This window comes from Acinonyx jubatus, chromosome D2 (genome assembly GCF_027475565.1).
Source record: "Acinonyx jubatus isolate Ajub_Pintada_27869175 chromosome D2, VMU_Ajub_asm_v1.0, whole genome shotgun sequence".
NCBI lineage: Eukaryota > Metazoa > Chordata > Mammalia > Carnivora > Felidae > Acinonyx > Acinonyx jubatus.
Window position 1 is genome coordinate 45,995,748 of NC_069393.1, and position 22,339 is coordinate 46,018,086.

General features: G+C 38.5%; 1 protein-coding gene across 4 annotated transcripts in view; it reads right to left on the minus strand.

Annotated features, from left to right (window-relative positions):
- Nucleotides 1-22,339, minus strand: part of ERCC6 (ERCC excision repair 6, chromatin remodeling factor) — a 76,705-nt gene that overhangs the window by 23,345 nt on the left and 31,021 nt on the right. For 3 of the 4 annotated variants that reach the window (XR_008292398.1, XM_053207836.1, XM_053207837.1), the window contains 2 exons: nucleotides 20,599-20,724; nucleotides 7,771-7,906 (listed from right to left, as the gene is read on the minus strand). Coding sequence is in view for 3 of the 4 variants with exons in the window: in XM_053207836.1 (XP_053063811.1) it covers nucleotides 7,771-7,906; nucleotides 20,599-20,724 (262 nt within the window). In the remaining variant the exon portion in view is untranslated. Of the gene's footprint in view, nucleotides 1-7,770; nucleotides 7,907-14,547; nucleotides 14,707-20,598; nucleotides 20,725-22,339 lie in introns of all 4 variants that reach the window. The other variant, XM_015088018.3, reaches the window with a different exon arrangement.

Consider the following 22,339-nt stretch of genomic DNA (forward strand, 5'->3'; position numbering starts at 1 on the left):
CGTGCTTGGAAGCGGGTCCATATGCGTTTGGTGCTGTATCTTGACTTGTTTTGTGCATGTTAGCAAGATGTGTCGTAAAGTATCAGAAAAGCCTTAGAGAGGTTATTTTTGCAGTCTGGGGATGCTCGTTTTTCCATATAAATTAATGGCAAGGGCTTCTTCACTTCATGCCACTTCAGTGTATGAAAGGTTTGATGGGAACGCTCTACTTTTGGGTAGTGGGGAAACCTATATTAAAACAGTAGGTGAATATGAAAGCATTGTTTTAAATGCTAATGAAACTGTTCAGAATAAATCTAAAACACAAAAAGGGATATATTTTTAAGTGTCACTGTAATTCCTGTTTGGTTTAACAAAACCTAGAGTGTGTACCGGAGAAAATAAAAGTGTACTAAAAATGCCACCCTGTCTAAGGACAGAAAGGGGCACAGGTGACACACACTGTGTGGTTCTTAATTGTGAAAGAAAAATAGGTTGGATTTACATTTGTAAAAAACAAGCCCACCTACTGATCCACAGTTGCTACTTCAACACAAATACAAGAAAAGAAACAGACTGTAGAATTATCAAGGGGGAAAGGTAAGAGAAAATAGGGGAAAAAAGTCTGGAAAATAGAACACAAAAAATACAATAGCTGGTTTCAGACTAAATGTACCAGGGGTCTCCACAACGATAGCAGGTCATTAGCAGCGAGACTTTCCAATGGGTGGGTACACACAGCCAAACCCTTAGACCCAAACTAGACTGGCACTGAAAGTTGAAAATATGGGAATTACCCAAGAAATGCAAACAGAAACAGGGCAGATCTAGAAATACAAATATCAGACAAAAGGAACTGACCAGAAAAAAAGAGGGGCATTTGATATTTTAAAGGAGATAACACACCAAGGAAGAGGAGCCAGGCATGGCCAGGCACCTGTCTACCAAAAAGCCCTACAACAACCCACGAGCACAAGCACTCAGAGCTGCACTGACGAAACAGTACATCCACAGCCTGCAGGACAACCGACCACAGCCTCCCAGAGTTTTTGACAGGTCAGAAGAGAGAAAGTAAGATTAAAGAAAACAAAAGGTCAAAAATTAAGATACAAATGTTCTGATGTGCACTCTCCATGAGCTCCTTGTAATAGCTATCCACAGAGCTTTTGACCACACAGAGAACACTCGTTCTTTACGTGCCACTGAGGCAGAAATCAAACTAAGCAGTCAATGCAATCTGCTAAAAAAGGAAAATGAGAGAACACAATAAAAACAAAAATTAGTGGACATTAAAAAAAATAATAATAAAAACCCTGGTAGAACTAAAAAAGTAAAAATCGAAACAGCTCACTGAAAAGACCAGACAAACCTCTGTAAACTCAGCCCAGAAAGCAGACTCAGATGCACAGCATGAGAAATGTCAAAGGAACACAACCCAGATGTAGACAATACACAAATATGTATTCTCACCAACACCACTGGTGAGCTAATGCCAAAACCCTGAACACTTTGACAGAAAGAAGATGACTATTAAAAACATAAAGTACCAAAATGGACCCAAGAAAAATGAGACAAACCGATCAGACCAATTACTGAAGAACTTGAAAAAGATGGTATGCTCTTCTCACCAGAAGTCAACCAGACCCAAAGGGTTTCATGAGTAAAGTAAGAATCCATCCTGTTGTTTAAACTGTTCCAAAAAGCAGGAAAAGACAGGACGCATTTCAATTCATTACTGTAAGACTAGTAAAACCTTGTTTTCAAAACTAATAGACACAACACACGTGTGTGCACTCCCTACTAGAGATCCATTAGTTTATAAATAAAATCTAGTAGTATATTAAGCTAATAAGGCTCATCACAGGAATACAAGAGCGAAATATTAGGAAACCTGATGTAATAATTCATGTAATCACAATTATACAAATTTTGTAAAACTCAACATCTTCAAAAATGACTTTAATATTACGTTAATAAACTAGGATTGGAATATTTTTCAATTCAATAGAGTATAAAAGGGTACAATAGGAGCCAAAGAATTTTGAAAGAGAAATATAAAGTGGGAGAAATGACCTTCTCATGTCATAACACACTCAAAACTTCCAAGTTAATAAAACTGCCTTAGAGGATAATTAGGATATCTGGTATGTTAAAGGTTCGACGGGAGATCTGTATTATCATTATCGTTATTATCATTATTATTATTATTATTATGACTACTACTCTGCCATCCTCCTATTCCCAATTTTCAATGCCTGCACAGTACTACACTGAAGACCACACGTGATTAACCCTTTCCCAACTTTGTACCTTATGATGAATGTACAGTAAAAACCTCAGGGCTCACAGCTTTACAAACACACATATAGGTTCTCCTGGGACTCACCTCCCTCCACTTTGCCCTTACGATGCTGCTATTCCAATGCCACTGGCCCCACCACAGCTACCGGTAGCGCCCATGAAGAAAAGCAGGCTGTCCAAAGAAGCACTACTCTACCTCAAACACCTCATCCCGTCAGTCCTGCGATTTTTTGAAGCCCGAGTAGATGTTAATAATTCCTCTGCATCTAAATTTGCCCCTGAGACTGTGGACAGGCAGCTACCACAACTCTACCCCCATTTTCCCCTCCAGGAGAGCAGTGGCTGCTCAAAGTCATGAAGCAGGTAGGACCCAGGAAGATAGCAAACTGAAATACAGAACGTGAGTGCTTAATTTCTCCTCTAGACCTGGAGCTCTGTGTATACATAGAGAGAAGAGGCGGGTGAAAACAAGTACAAATGTTTAGGGCTTCAAAAACAGCACAAGTCAAATTACCACTCACGTTTATAAAACATCCACTGCATTGTAGCCAAACCCCACAAATGTAGGTCTACTTGCTCATGACCCTGAAACTCCTGTTAGATTCAGGATGGTCATTCCATTAACCCCCCAGGAATACTGCTCCAAACTGGATTCTGGACATCACGTCAACAGAGTTAAACAAATGAGATGCCAAGCCTGTCAAATACACACCAGTGGAACCATGTTCAGCTTCTTTTGCAGGTATAAGGATCAAAGTTTATTTGGAAAATTCTGTAATGTTAAGCTATAGAAATACAGAATTTCTACCATATTCAGAAGATATATGACAGTGATTAAGAATCAAAAGGACACTTTTATAAAAAGAGTAAGAATCTTTTTTAAAAAATATCCCTATTGAAAATATAACCTCCACTTAACAGCCACTGGGTAAAAACACCATCTAAGATTATTTGTTTTCACCTGATTCAATCTCAGAATTCTATAACTGCCTAGACTGGAGTTTCAATAATGGTGAATTGTTGAATATTATGGACGTCTCTATCCAAACACTTAAGACAAATCATCTCGGGCGGTTTCAAATTAAAAGCTTGTAAAATATGTAACCTCTCCTAGTTTTTGCAATTAATAGGGTACATCTGCAATTAGCCTGACTTACTGAATGCAGTGCTGTTGTCATTAAAAGATGTCTGTGGAAGTGCTGCTGTTATTATGGAGGCTCAGGAGACCAATCCCTCCTAGAGGGCAAACAGTGGACTGGTAGAAAACAACAGCCATAAATCACACTGTCAGGCAGTGGGGAGAGCGGAGTGGAGCACAGGCACATGAAGGCCATTCACGGTAAACACAGCACGGCAGCTTCCCGGGCAGGATTTACTGCACCTGTAATTAATTAAAATTTCCTTCAAGCTAAATCTTTAATAAACAAGGATTTGTGCTGACAATGAAGAAAAAAGGGCTCCAGCAACATAATTTTACAATATACTTCACAGAACAAGCATAGCATCTATCATTTCTTGTATCAGGTGTATACACTGTCTCTAAAGTTAATAGGAATTACATCACTTTGTGTTATAATTTGTGTACTTGGAATGGGTCTGAAATATTTAGGATGCTTGAGGGACCATGTGGTCCTTTTCTACTTTTATCTGTTATGTCTCTACTTGACTCCCTTCCAGCTCGTTAAAAAGCCAAGTCTTTTGACTCCTAGCATTCCAGAAAACAGGCCTTTTTTTAAAGAACACGTGATGGCAGTTTCATCAAACAGCCACGTTTTCCTGTGGTTTGTTCTTTAATCGTACCTTGCATTTTGCAAAAAGAATTTCAACATGCCATTTCATTGTTTCCATTTGGGGCCAAACGTATCTGGATGTGAGAAAAAAAGGTCTAGAAGTGAATGCCCACGAACGTGTTTGATAAAGCAAGTGTGAACCTTCTATCTAGAATGTATTTAGACTCAATCAGTCAGAAACATGAGAGCATCTTTTCTTGACTACTGAGAAGAAGGAGTCTACAACATTCTTTGTTTCTAACAGTAAGAATTAACTGAGTTACATGCCAAGGACAACACTAAGCTTTTGTGTACATCTATTACCCCAATAACTCTTCACAAAATTACCAAAAAATACTCATTTTTCAGGACATCAAACTAGGCTCAGAGAAGCTAAATGACTTGCCCAAGGTCACAAAGCTATCAAACGGCAAATCCAAGATTGGAACCCTAGTCTGGTAATGACAAAATATATGCTTTGGAGCCTTTAAGCTATTGTTGCATTTCCCACTCTTCTGCCTCTAAGTGCCACAAATTTGTCAAAGTGAGATTAAACTCTTTGAATTATCGAAAATATTCCACATAATTACTATATACTACATAGCAGGAAAAGGTAGGAGAGACAAAGTGACAACTGTTTCAGAATATAAGCATGAAATTTCTCATTATGTATCTTCCAACAAATTGAAAAAAGGGTCCTTAATAATTAAACTTCATAACAGTGCTAAAGACACCACCACCCACTGTGAATTATGTGAGAAGTATCACAAAACTGCCTTCTTTTATTATCTTTTCATATATTTTCTTTCCCCAAGAAAATGGTTAGCTTTTCAAGGTCAGTTAAAAACATCACATCCATTTTTTGGAGCCCTAACAGCATCAAATACGTACAATATCATGTTTATAGTTATTCAACAAATGTATGCTAATTGACTCATATCAAGTTTCTCTATGTTAGAAAAAAGGGATCATGAAACATAATGAGAAATGGAAAATCTTAGATTCCTATTAGATGAGATTTCAATTGACCATTAAAGATGATTCAGAAGACTGAAAATGTCTTTATCTGATTTGATTGTTTGGCTGAAATATTAGCCACATATATTTTTGCATGGCTCCTGGGTCTGCACTTGATAATTCTAAATTATGCTGTCAATCAAATACAATAGTAACAAAGATAATATAGGGTCACATGGTGAGAGAGGTGGGAAGCTACAAGGCAATGTAAGGAAGAATGATAGATGTGTTCCATTCAGAAATGGTTTGATCATTTGATGTCTGTTCTCTAAATGAAATTTTTTTCCAGTTTTTAAATTTTTACACCATATCAGCTACAACAAATCATTAGGAAAATCAAGACAATCTACTTGAATAAGGAGAACAATTCTTGAATTATTACTTTTAAGTTTTCTAAAGAGAATTTCTCTTCTGTATTTTCTCTATCACTGAATGTCCCTATGCCAGAGCACCATTATCACATTTAGATGGGACAGCTACTGGACACAGAAAGCCCCACCATGGAGAAAAAGAATCTCAGCTGATAAGGACAGAAAGTAAGTTAGGCATTACATGCTGGGTTAGACGTCAGACTAGCAATGACAGAATATTTGAAATATGATTAAAAAACATAAACTGTACTGCAATGTAACACATTATCTGTAAGCCAACAGGAATGCGTGGGGTGGTGACAAACATCTTCACACATAAATATAAAAGGAAGGGACAAAGGTATCAAATGTCACTTTGGTGTTTGAATCCAACAGCTGGAGTTCTGATCTCAGGAAGTGTTAGTAACAAGGTCTGTGCAAAGGATTTAAAGTATTTTCAATGTGTCCTCATCACAAATAACAAACTGATACTAACAATAATGAGTAATAAACTGATTGTGTTTCTAAGTCAAGACTAGTCTGTAAGATGCAAATGAACATCTTTTTTATCTTTTGCATAACAACTTACATCTTTAGAGATCTGGAATACTTCATAATGGAAAAGAAATGGTAGAGTTAATTAAGGGTCAGAGGAAAAACACAAGTCCTTACAGCTTTTCCTCAAAAGTTAAATAAGAAACTTCAGGTTAAGGTCCTTGGTAAATGGTAAAGCACTGAAAAAATTATGAACATTCATATGTATGCAGGTGTCTGTGTGTGCAAAACGACCTCAGAAGATGAAACCACTGTAAACAAAAGTGAAATATCTATTCTTTAAAGTTCTGCCCTCCAAACAAGGAAGCAAGTCGCACCAACAGAGACCTTACACTTACATGAAGACAGTTCTTCAGTTTAAAATAAAAGAGGAAATGCAGGTAAGCCATGATATACGGTGAAAGTGAATAAATGCCCTTCAGTATCCCAAAAGAAAAGAAAAGGTTGAAGAGGAACATATGAAGAGTGTACCTCTTAAAGAGAAGCATCAACTAATGAATCCTGCTGCAAGAGTTTGCAACATAAAACATTAAGAAACATCAATAGACAGACAAGTGAAAAAAGGCATCAAAAATGTTTTACAGGGTTGACGGAAAGATAGTTACAATTTAGTTTGACTAGAAAGAACAATCTGAACTGTTATTTTCATGCTGTTAAAAATCACTGGATTTTTTTTTGTTTTGTTTTGATCACAGCATTAACCCTACTTCATTAATTATTTTAATTCAGTTTGTTACCATCACTTAAAATTGAGGGCAAAGTCGACTGATTTTAACAGCAGCTACTATAAGCAAGATTCCATCTCACCAACCTTGAGCTACCAAATTATAAACAGTCCTTATTCACTTCTATCAAAAGTTCCACTTACGATCATGAACAAAATGGGACTCTGGGAGGAAAGGGGTACTGGGTGAACCCGCGGAAAGTGGAGTTTAGTGGCTCACATGCATCCACCTCAGTGAAGCAAACATTCAGCAGCTCTTTCAGGTACGCTGCTCTTGTGGGGGGAACACAAGAGCTCACTCAAGAGCCCCAAAGACTTGGGAAAGAAAGAACTCATAACAAACCGCCACTTCGTCAATAATGTAACCTGCAAACCCACAGCAAAGAAGGGTAATTATTCATTTAGGCAGAGTCTGGATGGTCAGAGATGAGAATTTAAAAGTATAATACAACCTCTCTATGCTACCCACTGGAGCACAGGTAAACTTCCTTTTTAATGTGACTAAAACTACAAATAAGTGAAGAAATTCAACTTTCAAATCCAGTGGTTATGCTTACATGATGACCAAGAATTCAGAGACCAAAAAAGCAACTTAACTAAAAAGCAACAAAACAAATTAGGAAATTCGCAAAAAGGAAGATTGTTCTTTCGTCACTAAGAATGTATTTAAAAGCACGTTAAATGCATTTACCAATGAGGTGTTCTATTACTCTTTCCTTAAACTGTGTAAGGCCACTAATGCCCCAAATCCAGCTGGCTGACTGTTATGTAAGCCCCGATGTACGGTCCCACTCTTGCTAGTAGGCTTGTGGTGCCCTGTCTGTGACCAGTTGTATTTTGCTGGACAACAAACATGTCTCAACACCATTATGAACTGTTAGAATGATAAAGCTTACATTCCTAATTGTTTTGAAAATACAGAGATCTAAATTAAATCAGTGACAATAAGATTAATGCAGAAAAGAAATACGAACATACATGTGAGAAATATAGGCATCAGAGGGAAAACAAATATGTAAAATGGAAGACTTTAAGACCAAGCAAACCATAAGGTACTGAAGTATTATAGTGTTACCTTTTTGTGAGTGTAAGAGCCAGTTTCATGCAGAATTGCCACTCTGAACGGAGGCCACCACGTGTGAAATTCCTTCACCCACTGATGCATCACTGTCGTTGGACAGACAATTATAGTCGGACCCAACCCCTTGAACCTGCACCCAAAACATCCAAGAAGAAAACACAACCATGAATGACAGCATATGGGTGATTAAGCACTAAAAAACAAAAAAGGAAACAAGTAGAAAGCTAACAGTTTAAAAAAGAAGAGCCTAGCTATGGAAATTTATTTTTTCTTTAAAGAAAAAGCTATTGAGGTTAAAACCCAGTAAGTGAAATCTAGAGTAAAGTAAATGGAAATTGAACAAAAATTACATAACAAAAATACTTTCCTTTCCTCTTCTCCAAACAAGGGAAAATATTACAGGTTTCTTCAAACCAAAGAGAATCTTCTGTTTGAAGCTTTACAGCCTATGAAGAGTTTTCACTCACACAATTTCAATCAACTGCACAGCCCTAGAAAGTAAGCAGGACAGGAATGCTGCAGTGTTCCGGGGCTCTGGAGGCTGGCACGCCTGAGGCAACATGGTTACCAGCAGACGCGGCAAGGCCTAGAGCCAGTCTTTGCCCACCACAGCCTGCCTTCACTGCGTGGTGCTGCTCGCTCCTCTGGAGGGCACCACAGTGACCGCTTCCACTGGAAAGCCCATGCCACGAGCACAGCTGCGCTGTTCTCACAGAGCAACAGAGCACTACGTGGCAAGAGGCTTAATGACAGTCACCCACTGACCCAGCAATCCTGAAGAAACATTTATGTACCAGGATACACACCGTAGCATATTTACATTGTGGAAAAAGTGAGTGCTACCTAAACATCCATAAAGACAACGACTGAACAAACCATCCCATTTCTTTAATTCAGCACAAGCCAGTGGGTCTGGACTCCAGCTCTGCACACATATGTGTGCTCTTGCACACATAAAGTGCAAGATCCTGGGCACATCAACTTAACCTCTTTGAACCTCAGCTTTCACATCTTAAAATGGGAATAATAATAGTACTGATCATATAGGGTTATATAAAGATTAAATCAGTTAACACCTGTAAAATGCTCACAACAGGGCCAGATAGCAAATATTACAAGCTTGTTAAATAAGACTGAATATCATATAACCATTAAAATCATTTTTGAAAAATATTTAAAAAGCTGGAATAATACTCATAAGAAGTCTTTTAAAAAACCAAATTATGGAATCATCCCATCTCACTTACACACGGAGAGCCGGTAGATTGGTCCTGGTGGCCACTATCTCAACATCCATCTCTCCTCTCTCCTTCCTAACAGAACCACCATTTTGTTAGGTATCCTCTCTTCCTTCCCACACATGTACTTGATGGGACTGACGACTGCCTGGCTGAGGCGAGAGGGGAAAAGCAGGAACCCTGGTTCACGCACAGCAGTCAGCACACAGTACCCCCTGGTGATGCTCACTCCTCCACTTAGGGCCTGGCAAGCCTGGTTCACTCAGGGTAAGGACGGACTTCCATTCTAGGCTGGGGCAGAGTTTGCTCTTTTGGGTGCTCCTACCAATGGCTGATGGGCAGTTGGGTTACAGTGCAAGGAGACCTGATGACTAAGAACTGGCCATAGGAGAAAACTGAAGTCCCTGGGTCCCTGATCACATCACTGAGCTGCTGATCATACTGTGTCCACTGCCCACCTCCTCCATAGGTTCTTAGGTATACTACACGTACTGTGAACATCGACTTGACATAAGGTTTCCCTTACTGGCAGTAAAAATATCCTGATACATTGCACACCACAGGTAACTCACTGCATGTGTACCATCCTGCCCTTTCCCCCTGTTACAGTGGAAAAAGTATCCCTTTTTTGTCTGACGAATCCCTTTGCCTGTCCTTACCTCTCACTCATTCTGGGGCAGATTCACTGCCACTCTCCCCCTCCCCCACCTTTTTCTGCCCCAAAAGGATGCTGAATATCTGATGCTAGATGCACACTGCATATGCTTTCCCCAAGCTACCTCATTAATTCCCATAGTTGTAATTTCTCCCTTTACACTGATGTCCTCAAATCTAGGTCCCCACCTCAGATCTCTTTCCTGAACTGCAAAGTACCATACTCTTGAATGTCTAATTGCTGGCTGACTTAGATGTCCCCACAGCACCACACATCATTCTTCTCTACCTCACCCTCCTCCCATGTTTCCAAACCCAATGGAAAGAACTGTCACCCACTGTCCAGGTATCCGAATTAGAAATGCACGCTTCCTCACTGATCTGTCCCTCTTGTTCTCTACCATACCCAACCTATGCTGACTTCATGCCATGTCTACCTCCTAAATCCCTCTGAAAGGCACCCTTCTCTCCATCTACACCGTTAATGCTCCAGTTCTGGCCACTATCACCTCTTACCTAGGTTACTACACTTTTTAGCACAGTCATTTCAGAAAGGCAAAATCTGAATGTCTCATCCCTTTGCTTGAAAGCCTTCAATGTTTGCCCACTGCGCTTGAATAATCTACACACCTTAAGCTGGCCTATGAGACCACAAGGATCTGACCTCCGCTCACCTCTTCAGCCTCACCTCTCTCACTGCCCCCATCCCAACATCTGCCTCTGTGGTTCAGCACTCCACCTGCCTGTGCTGTCTTCAGTTTCTACGAAGTACATACTCCTCTGATCTCTCAACCTTCCCCTTGTCCCCTCTTACCCTCTTAACTGCCATCTACTTGTGCTTTAGCTCTTGAGCTTCTCCAGGGTCTTCCTCTTTCCCTCCAGATAGGTTAAGGATCCTTCTGTGGTATATCCACACTAGACAGGACCCCATACTAACCCTACCGTGACACAGATCACTCTTATCGTAAATGTGTATTAGATCTTTCCTAAGCTCCTTGAGGGTAGGAATGGCCTCTTCTTCAAATGATCTCAATGCCCAGACCACAGGAGATAATGTATATTGGCCTTTTTAAATGAAAACATTTTCTTAAACGTTGTTAGAAAATATACTGAAATGTTAAAAGAGATGATTTCTGAGTTAGGGAATCATGTAATTGTTATTTTCTTGCTACAGCTCAGTAAATAATTCCTGAGCTTAAAAAAAATTTTTTGTAGGTTACTCAGAATAAATCACACAGTGCTTGATGTATTAAAAATAATCTTCTGCACAACTCAAAAATACCTAATAGAAAACAAGACATAACCAAAATGAGGCTTACCCTTATATTCCAATGTGACAAAATGCCTCCACCCACTTCTAAATCCTCTCACCCTTCAGCTACAGTCACTGTCTCTGCCCCTCTGCTCCATATTAAGGTCTCAAGAAGTCAGAGGCTACAACAGACTGACACTTCTCACTGAATTCCCAAGCCAGAATCTGCTCCTCACTAAGGGCAGGTCCCATGCAGGACCTCAAGCTCCCTGGGGAGGGCATGACTTTGCTCTGGCCTCTTCCATGGCTACATTCCTTTCTAAAAGGATTAAATGCACCAGCTTCTTTATATCCTCCAAGGGGAACAAGAGTTATCATCAATATGCACTTAGCAGGGATTAGGAAACAACCAACCAAAACCTCTTTAAAATATTCACAAACTCACTTTCAAGTAAGCATGAATATACATACACACTGTATTCAGTTATACAGCATTTTTTCTTTTTATCACATGCTTTCTGCAAACGGCTACATTGATGACTCACATTTTGTCATTTAAGGCCAATATTTTATTCTAGCTAATCATCTATCTGGCATTACTATACCCTTTAATTTCTGCCATCTTCCCTCTATTAGAAGACTATGAAGATTTTCACATTGAGTGGAAATCTAGGAACAGACCTAGATTGTTCCTGAACCACAGAAGGGTCAATCAAATCCATTAACAGTCACATCAACTGAATCACCCTTTTCCAATCCTCAATACCAGTGAGATGAGCATAAGAAAAGGCTAAATGTACTAGAATGATTAGCATCAATTACCAAACTGGCTAAAATTTCTTTCATCTTTGATTATCATTGATTATCTAATGAGTTTAGGGCAAGGCAATAGCTCCAACAGTCAAATACTTCAACCTGCAGGATGGAAATCTGCTATACATTGGTTAGAACTTACCAGGAATTACAAAGTAAAATATTTACCTTTGGAAGTTCATTAATTTTTTCAGGCCACTTATTGGTAACCAGAAAATTACTAAATGATATCCAAGACTCTATTAACTAAAGTTTGAAAGGTAAGTAATTTATTTTCTCTCCATCATGAAATTCAGGGGGCCTATCATTATAACAGGAACAGCCCCGGGAAGAGAAGGTAGTATGTATACATGATGATCTGGGATAGATTTTTACAACTGCATGTAATAAGCTACTCCCTCTTTTAAAACCAAACACACACGCAAAATACATTAAAAAACAAAACCAAAAGAACTTCTTTACCATCAAGTTTCTTCTTGGCATCCCAGAGATTTACACTGTTTTAATGATCATGGACCATAAAATTGCAACACGAAGACCATCTCAGGTCAGGGCCCCAAGTCTACGGCTTGCAGGGGTTCAGAGAAAATGTAAATAGCCAAGGAAGCAATGTCAGCTCATGCAGAACTTCATGTGACCATTTGTCTATTTTTCTTTAGGACATAAGCACAAAGAAGAACTCCAAGTTCATCTAGTTACAGAGGTGGACATGTTATAAACTTGTGAGGAAAATGTGATACAATTTGGTCTGGCACATGGAAGTGGAGGGGACCAAGCTCCCCAGTACACCTCTATCCATAAAGGGCCCGGTGGTTTGGGTGATACACAACTGCATCCTGGGAAGCCACTTCTACCAATACTATTGTAATAAAGACAATCTGGGCTACAGTCCAGCATGCCACACTATTTCATTATGAAACAGAGGGTATGGGCATTGATGGTTAAGTGATTACAGCTGCTGCTCACTGTTAACCCTGATTTCCCTCCTCGTCAGACTGCCACCACTCCAGAGAGCAAGTTTTAATTTTTAGATCAAAACTACACTGCAGGGATGACCTGAGTTTTCCTAGGCCCAGCATATCAGACTCTACACAAGTTTCATGATAATAGAAAGGGAAGGAAAGATAAGAGATGGGAAATAAGAAAATCCCAGATATCATTTAAGGAAAGAAAGACAGTCTTAGAAACCATCAGGGGCAGCTTGGGGCATTCCAGTTATCCAAAAAGAAAGAAACAAACAAACAAAAAAACACCCATGTAGACATGCAGAGCCAAGCCAATCAAAGCGCTTATTTAGAACACAGAAAGCACTTTTTAAAATGCTAAACTGACACTCATAGAGAAGAAAACACACTAACTGTTCATTTTCAACTATGACTTTTCCCTCGGGCTGGAATCTTTCCACCTTTCCAAGCAAAATATGTAATAGAATTCTAATATCGGAAGCAAAACCTCTGCTTCGGTATAACCTCCATGTAATAACAAAATATTTAGTATTTTTAAATCTCCAAATGTTTTTTCCCTTTCTTATGTCATATAAATATTCCTAAAATATTCTAAAATTTTAAGTAACACTCATGAGAAGGCTGATCTGTTAAATTAATGGAAGAGTAACGAAGAAAAATAAAGCACTACTGAAGATTAAAAAAAAAAAAAAAAGTTCTTTACTCAATAGTTTATGGTTTGCATTTGGCTCCCTACTAAACATTTCTCTGGGGATAAACCAGAGTGCAGGACAGTAACTTTCTGCAGTTGCTGACTTCAAGCACACTGACACTATGTTAAAGGTATCTCCAAAACCCTATTTAGTAAATGTCTGAGGTTTCTACAACATAACCATTTGGTAGATATCTTGCTATTGTTACCCATTAGATAAACCTATTCAAATACAAGGAGCTCTCAGATTATTTGGGTTCAAGAATAAATACCCCACACGATTTACCTACTATTAGTTTTACCAATACTGATTTACATAGAGCCAATTTATAGCTTCAATACGGAAATAAATGCTCACTGTATTTCAAGATAAAATACTTCAATCCCAACACACTGAACTGATAGTTTAAATGCTTATTCTTTCAGAATATCAAAGCTTTAATAGTTCATTTCAATTCCTAAAGAAAATAAAGATTGCAATCTAAACATAATTTTCTATCATTTTAGGCAGGCATTTAGGCTTTGGCTTTAGAATTGATATAAAAATCTTGAAGATTAGGAGAGGGAGAAGAAAGCAGAGTGAGCAGACAAGTAATTTCATGTAAAAAAAAAAAAAAAGCACTATCTATAAATGCTATCGAGCATACTGATTATAAAAGAAATTCGGCAGAATGGCTTCTCCAAAGCTCCAACCTTCCCCATGAATAGACTTTGCACTTACTGTAATGCTCACCTGGTCTCCTGCCAGAACAAAATATTTTAATGTAAAATTTAATAAATGGAACTAAAGGTATTATGCCCAATTTAAAATTCCATATTGTGTAAACTATCGATATTAACATAATTGAGTTTGTAAACAATCCATTTGTAGAAGCTAACCTTAGACACTGTATTGACCCAAAATATCTAGTGGGGCTCATCTGCAAAATGAAGCATCAATGCCTGGAATTCATTAAAAGTGTTACATGTTTAATTTCTCCTGCCCTACAGCTCCATTGTCTCGTAAAAATTTTCCTTTGATGTCCCCCACTAAAAGAATTAAAGGAATATTGTAATTGAAATGTCATCAATAATTCACAAGACCCTCCTCCACAGCAATACATCTGATGAAATATTAATTGAGCTCCACAGACTGACAGTCTGCAGAGGAGCACTTGCCTGTAATGTGAACCACGAGTCCTGATCTTGCTGTAGCTCAGACCTGCCAAGAAGGCAATTATCTGGATGGTCTTGCCCAATCCCATTTCATCTCCCAGAATTCCTCCTGCCTGCTGGCAGTGCAATTCCCACAGCCACCTAACACCTGTCTGCTGGTACCTACAACAACAAACACCAACAAGAAAGAGAAAATGGCAAATGGTGGATAATACAGATCATAACAGAAAGTACTCATGAATTAATCATTTGACTAGGTTCTAGTACCAGTCAGAGAAACATGCCGGATGTGTGTTTTACATGAGTATTATATTTATAAGGTCATACATTTTTGATTACCTAGGCATAAAATCACAAATTTTTCTTTATAGAACACATTAACACATTTCTAATTAAACTGATAGATGAGGTAATTAGGGACTATTTCATTTCTTTTTCAACATTAGAAATAGCTTAGTAAACAAGCAAAAATTTATTGTCTTTTATTCAATATCTTTCTGGAAAAAATCTCACATATCTTTAGTTATATAAAGTTTCAATAATTTGTCTATGAAAAAGAGGCATTAACATTTACGTTTTCTATCTCAGCAGCATCAAAAAGCAAGACAGAACACCACAATTTACAGCATATACTGTTGAAAAGTCACTTGACAATTACATTATCTTTTTATAGGAAAATTTTAATTGAATTTTGAGGCCATAAACAAGTCTGAATAAAGGGCTGCTCACAAAATTAGTACATGACAGATGATTCTGTCATATTATTAGCAGATGCAAAAAAAGAACAGTTTAAAGACAATACAAAAAATCTTTTTAATATTTTAAAGCAGAATTTGATTCAGAGAGTTTATCATAAATACAAAAAGATCAGAGCTATTAAAATTTTAATTTTTTTAATGTTTATTTATTTTTGAGAGAGAAAGAGTGTGAGTGGGGGAGGAACAGAGAGAGGGAGACACAGAATCCAAAGCAGGGTCCAGACTCTGAGCTGTCAGCACAGAGCCTGACGCGGGGCTCAAACCCACGACCGCGAGATCATGACCTGAGCCGAAGTCAGATGCTTAACCGACTGAGCTGCCCAGGCGCCCCCAGAGCTATTAAAATTTTAAATAAGGAGTACAAAACAAAAAGAAATAATATGTTCCCCTCTAAAAAAAAAAAAAGTTGGTATTTTCCTTTCTCCACTAAAGGCATAATTTATAATCTAAAAATGAAGCTTAAAAAAAGGAATAATGCAAGAGGCATTTCTGAGAGTGAAGGAAAGACAATATCATGGAATGGTATGAAAATTACCAAGTTTAAAAAAAAAAATCTAAGGCAAAAAACACTTACAGGACAATAAAATCTACAGTTTTTTCTTTTTTTTTTCCCCAAAGAAAATACCAAGGCTGATGAGTGCTCCACCCCATCACAGTTTGGGGGCAGCTGGGTGGCCACTGGTTAAGCGTCTGATTCTTGATTTTGGTTCAGGTCATGATCTCCCAGTGGTTGGTGAGATCAATCCCCATGTCAGGCTCTGCACTGTCAGCAAAGAGCCTGCTTAGGATTCTCTGTCCTTCTCTCTCTGCCCCTGCCATGCTTTTGAGCACATGCACATGCTCTTTCGCTCTCTCTCTCTCTCAAAATAAATAAACTTAAGAAAGAAACAATACAGGTGGTTTTCTTGTTGGTTTACTGGGTCAATATTTAGTCTAGTATGTGATCTGTCTACCTAGAATCTCTCTGTGAACTCCAGTCCTTGCTGAGCCACACTTATCTAATCTCTTAATTGCATGTTATAATTTCCCCCCAATAGTTTGCAAATCAATTCCAAAAGTGTAACTCTAACTGTTGCCGTTACTATCATATTAGGAAAACTCTGAATAAGAATGCTGCTGCTCATTAAGGATTAAAAATCAAAACATAGTAAAGTCTAGTATGGATAAAAGAACTTTAGATCCAGGAAGAAGGACAAGTTCTATTAACACACGGTATGTACAGAGGATGATGGCTACCAACTCCTTTAGAAGCCAACTGCTGGGGAGGCAGCTGGCCAGGTGGTTTGGATACAGCCCCACAACCATCCTGCATAAAGATGATCAACCCATTTTATAGTTAGGAAATGAAAGCACAGAGGTTAAATAACTTGCCAAAAGTCACACCGCTGGGAAAAAAAATGAGCAAGCCAGAATTGAAATCCAGAACCTCTCCTTCCAAAGTGACTCCACTTAGGAGATAATCTTGACCAGCAGTTCTCAATGGGGAGTTATTTGGTTACCTAGGGGACATTTGGTAATCCCTGGAGTCATTTTTGGCTGTTAAAATTAGTAAAGCATAATTGTCATCTAGTGGGTTGAGTCCAGAGATGCTGTTCAACATCCTACAATGCACAGAATAATTCTTACAACAAAGAATTATTCTGCCCAAAATGTCAGTTGTGCTCAGGATGAGAAACACTGATCTAGGCTAAAAGCTGCTGTGAACCAGTTACACTGGACCAATTTCAGCTGTGGATAAAGATGTGGTTCAGGGGTGCTGGGGTGCCTCAGTTGGTTAAGCTTCCAACTCTTCATTTCAGCTCAGGTCATGATCTCATGGCTGTGGGGTCAAGCCCCATGTCTGGCTCTGTGCTGAGCAGGGAGCCTGCTTGGTCTTCTCTCTCTCCCCTTCTCTGGCTCTCTCTCTCTCAAAATAGAAAAAAAAAAAAAAGATGTAGTTCAAAAAACTCCCCCAAAAAACTGATGTACGATCGGAATCACTAAATACTAACAAACGTCCTTTTTCTGAGGTGCAGAACAACTATGAGACCAGCTCCTCCAGGCAGAGCAGGGACCTCAATCTCCCCATGATCATTCTAGTGTTTCACTTTTAAACTACATGGCCTCCCTCCAATAAGGGTGCAACACCTCTCTTCGTTTGGGGCCAATCAACTTAAGGCAGGAAAAATCTAGAGGAGCACTTGAGAAGTCATCAAAGGAATAAAAAGTGGCAACCGGCATGGTATCCCAAAGGGAGTCTGGGAGGGCATTAAGACAGCTGCATCCTATGTGACCCAGGAGAGGCAGTAATAGCGTGCCCGGTGTTTCCTCACCTCCAAATGTAATCTCCAAGGGTACCTGAATAGCATATGATTATGTGTTTATAAAATGAATAACACTAAAGAAATGGTTTAAGGAAAAGTCTCCATTAGGCGGCCCTGTAAGTCGTATCACGACTTTCTACAAAGGCTCTCAGACTGCACCCACATATGCTGGCTGAGGCGTCGGGTGCCCTGGGTTCTGGTTTCGGCAGCACCACTGACAGACTAAGGTTCTGTTGCTTTCGTTTCCTAATAAAAACTGTAAACAGTTACACACTTCAAATGAAAGCAAGTTAACACAATTCCGTTTTCAGAACCTTTAAAAAGCATATAAAAGGGGCGCCTGGGTGGCTCAGTTGGTTAAGCGCCCGACTTCAGCTCAGGTCACGATCTCGCGGTCCACGAGTTCAAGCCCCACGTCGGGCTCTGGGCTGATGGCTCAGAGCCTGGAGCTTGCTTCCGATTCTGTGTCTCCCTCTCTCTCTGCCCCTCCCCCGTTCATGCTGTGTCTCTCTCTGTCTCAAAAATAAATAAATGTTAAAAAAAAAAAAATTAAAAAAAAAAAAAGCATATAAAAATTACTCCTTCAGAAAAAGTTAAAGATTTTTTACAGGCTATTATAAAATAGTAAAAAATGACTATACTGTGCTTCCCCCATGAGACTGAAGTATCACCAAATAACCACAAATAATTGGTTTTTCTTGGCACTGTCACACTAACCCAAGACTGCATTTGCTAGTGTGGCTAAAAGTCAGGTCAGAAGACTGAAGTTTGTCATTTGATTGCTACATTATACAGATGAATGCATTTGCTGGGCAAATTTTCAAAACAGAATTTTAAAAGTTAAACACGATCTTGCAGAAAATAGCACTTAAATAGATAATTGTACCTTCTGACTCCCTTGTGTACAACTATACCCTGTTAATTTAATTCCATAGAGGGCGGTAAATACAGCAAAAATATATCGACAGCTTAAAATTAAACTGGCCTGGCTAAAACTTAATCATCAAAGAAAAATGGAGACACATCAATCCTATTAATTTTTCTCATACAGCAGAAGAAAAGGAACAGAAGTTTAACAACACTTATGAAATATTTAAAAACCTGTTTTTGAGAAATGAACACAAAATACTTTCCAGAAATGTGCAATTAAGACTAATTAAAACAGGGGCGTCTGGGTGGCTCAGTCAGTTAAGCACCCGACTCTTGGTTTCGGCTCAGGTCATGATCTCACGGTTCGTGAGATCAAGCCCCACATCAGGCTCTGCGCTAACGGTGCAGAGCCTGCTTGGGGTTCTCTCTCTCTCCAATCTCTCTGCCCCTACCCCACTTGCTCTCTCTGTCAAAAATAAACAAACATAAACAATTTTTTTTCTTAAAAAGACTAAAACAAACAAGCAAACGTACTTACATTAACTGCTATAGGGTTAATAGTCAATACCCTGAATCCTATATGCACCTAGTAATCAAAGTTTGGTTCGACTGTGAAATTTCCTTAACAGAAAATCTCACACTTTCACAAAAATGCACTCAACTTGCCTCTTGAGCATATTTGCCAACTCACTTACTACATGTGTAGAAGCATCCTTATTTGTTAAATCAATTTAATTTATAATCTGGGTATTCCTTTTGCTTGTACAACACTGATACTATTTGGCCTGTTCCTTAAGAAGCAATCACTTTAGAGCCGACAAAAAGAGAGTTGTCAATAAATGCTGTCTTTATGAACCCTTCCATAGTTAATTTTCATGTGGGAGAAGCAATAAACAAAGAAGCCACCTCTCTGGGCTATAAAATGATTCATCTGCAAAAATTACTAGGGAGATTCTGGCCTGAATTTCCACATAGGTCTTCTTCTGTCCAGTTAGGACAACCCAACCAAGACACTTCACATTTTCAGGATGTCAGCTTTCCTATACATTAGTGGGATAAAGTAACTACTCCCAACTCCTTCTGCCCACCCTCTCCTCATAGAGATAAAAACTGAAACTATAAGACCTCTGAGAGAAAAGATAAAAAGCATGTTATTTTTCAATAGAGATCTTGCACAAGTTTTCAATGAGACTATTTTCAATAGAGATCTTGCACGGTTGACAGGTGAATCTATGAAGGAGATTAAACATAACTGTCTCAAAGAAATTAAGTTCACATCCTGCACCCAACTACCAAGTGATGCTACTAGACAGAAAGCTATTTAATGGTTTAACTTCCTCTATGCATTGAAGAAGCCTTCCTAAATTATCTTGTTAAGTAAATCCCAGGAGTGATGAGACTGAAAATGTGCCTCAGTATTTACATTCATCATAAGAGACTGGCCCAGGCCAGGTAGGCTACAGGCACGCATCTATCACACAGCTCCCAGTTATCTGGAACACTTGGCCACTTCACACATGAAACATAGTCTCACATAGCAACTTAATGCTAAAGGTGTTTGCCTATACCTTCTCTTTTGACATTAGAACAACATCTGCATAAAATATTTAGATGCACATTTGGTCAGCTCAGAAGTATACTACCCTTAGGTACAATATAAAACACTTAGATACTACTCTCAATAGTTTTTTACACAGAAGTAAAAAAACAAAAACAAAAACAAAACAAAACAAAAAACACACCCCAATATTGATTTTAATATACATCTCTTCTTACTTAATCTGACTTAAGAAATTAGAGATTTGGTCCCTTAAATTTACTAAGAGCAAAAAAATAATCTGATGGAGATGGCTTTTAAATGTGTTGCTTCTAGGCTGCAGAGACAGGTCCACATAGACTCAGCAGCTTACAAACATGCCCAATGTGAACATTAGTCAATTTATTATCATCTACTTTTAATGAGCAGCACGTGGCTAAATTTTCATTTGATGGTATCTGTATCTGCAATACATTATTGCAAGTACCTTAAGGGTCCACAGGTAACTGCTGTGTAATTCCTAAGATATTAATTTGTACACAATGGCTTGATGACAGACATAAAGGAAAGAACACACAGCACATACTTAAAAAGTCTTTTGAACAGAAAACCCGGGATTTTAAAATCGTCAAACTCGGCATCGCTCTCCTCAGAATCGCCTTCAAGCTTCAGACACTTCTCTTTGTCCCGCAGCCTCAGCTTATTCCATCTCCTACCATGAAAATAAAAATCATATTTCCATTATTTTGGTTGCATGATTAGAATATAGTTCTAGATAATGCACAAGAAAAAGAAGAAAATTAGAATGGTCTTTTAGCTTTCTACTACCATCATTATCCAAAACACTGATATTCAAAAAAAAAAAAAAAATTCTCTTTTCCTTCTTTCTCAATTCAATTCTTATTTGAATTATTATAGCTGCTTTAGAAATATTTCTGGAAGGTCCCATTTCATTATCAAAACTACTTGTTCCTCTCCTGGCATACCCTAAAGGGAAATTTCTATACTAGTTCCTAAGATATATGAACTTAATTCTAGAAAAGACTCAGTGAAAATTTCAATAACTTAATCTCCAAAATGACAGTATAACAAAAAATAGATTTCATTTATAATTACTATTTCTGTGCCAAAGGTATGATAGTCATAGCATAAAACAGCATAGTGTCTTCAACATAAAGCAAATTTTTGGTCAAAACTGCTATATATCAGATTAACATATGAGGGGGCATCAGCAATATCAAAGGACTGACAATTAACTTAGAAAAATTGTTTCCACTAAATAAAATCTAAGTTATAAATTTAGTAATAAGATGCTTTTAAGATATAAAATAAGATGAATTGTTACTCAAAAACTAAAAATAGAACTACCCTACGACCCAGCAATTGCACTACTAGGCATTTATCCAAGGGATACAGGTGTGCTGTTTCAAAGGGGCACATGCACCCCCATGTTTATAGCAGCACTATCAGCAATAGCCAAAGTATGGAAAGAGCCCAAATGTCCATTGATGGATGAATGGATGAAGAAGATGTGGTATATATACACAATGGAGTATTACTCGGCAATCAAAACGAATGAAATCTTGCCATTTGCAACTACGTGGGTGGAACTGGAGGGTATTATGCTAACTGAAATTAGCCAGTCAGAGAAAGACAAATATCATATGACTTCACTCATATGAGGACTTTAAGAGACAAAACAGATAAACATAAGGGAAGGGAAACAAAAATAATATAAAACCAGGGAGAGGAACAAATAGAAGAGACTCATAAATACGGAGAACAAACTGAGGGTTGCTGGAGGGGTTGTGGGTGGGGGGATGGGCTAAATGGGTAAGGGGCATTAAGGAATCTACTCCTGAAATCATTGTTTCACTATGTGTTAACTAATTTGGATGTAAATTCTAAAAAATAAAAAATAAAGTTAAAAAAAATAAGATGAGTATTTATATTTCAGAAGGGTGATGCCATGTATGTATAATGAAAAAATGTCAAAAGATCTGAAAGTCTTTTTTTTAAGTGTTTATTTTGAGAGAGGGAGAGAGAGAGAACACACGCACAGGCAGGGCAGGGGCAGAAAGAAAATCCAAGCAGGCTCCACACTGTCAGCGCAGAGCCCAACGCTCAGCTCGATCTCATGCTTCATGAGATCACAACCTAAGCTGAAATCAAGAGTTGGATGCTTAGGGGCGCCTCGGTGGCTCAGTAGGTTGAGCAGCTGACTTCGGTTCAGGTCATTATCTCACGTCTGTGGGTTCAAGTTCCACATGGGGCTCTGTGCTGACAGCTCAGAGTCTGGAGCCTGCTTCAGGTTCTGTGTTTGTCCC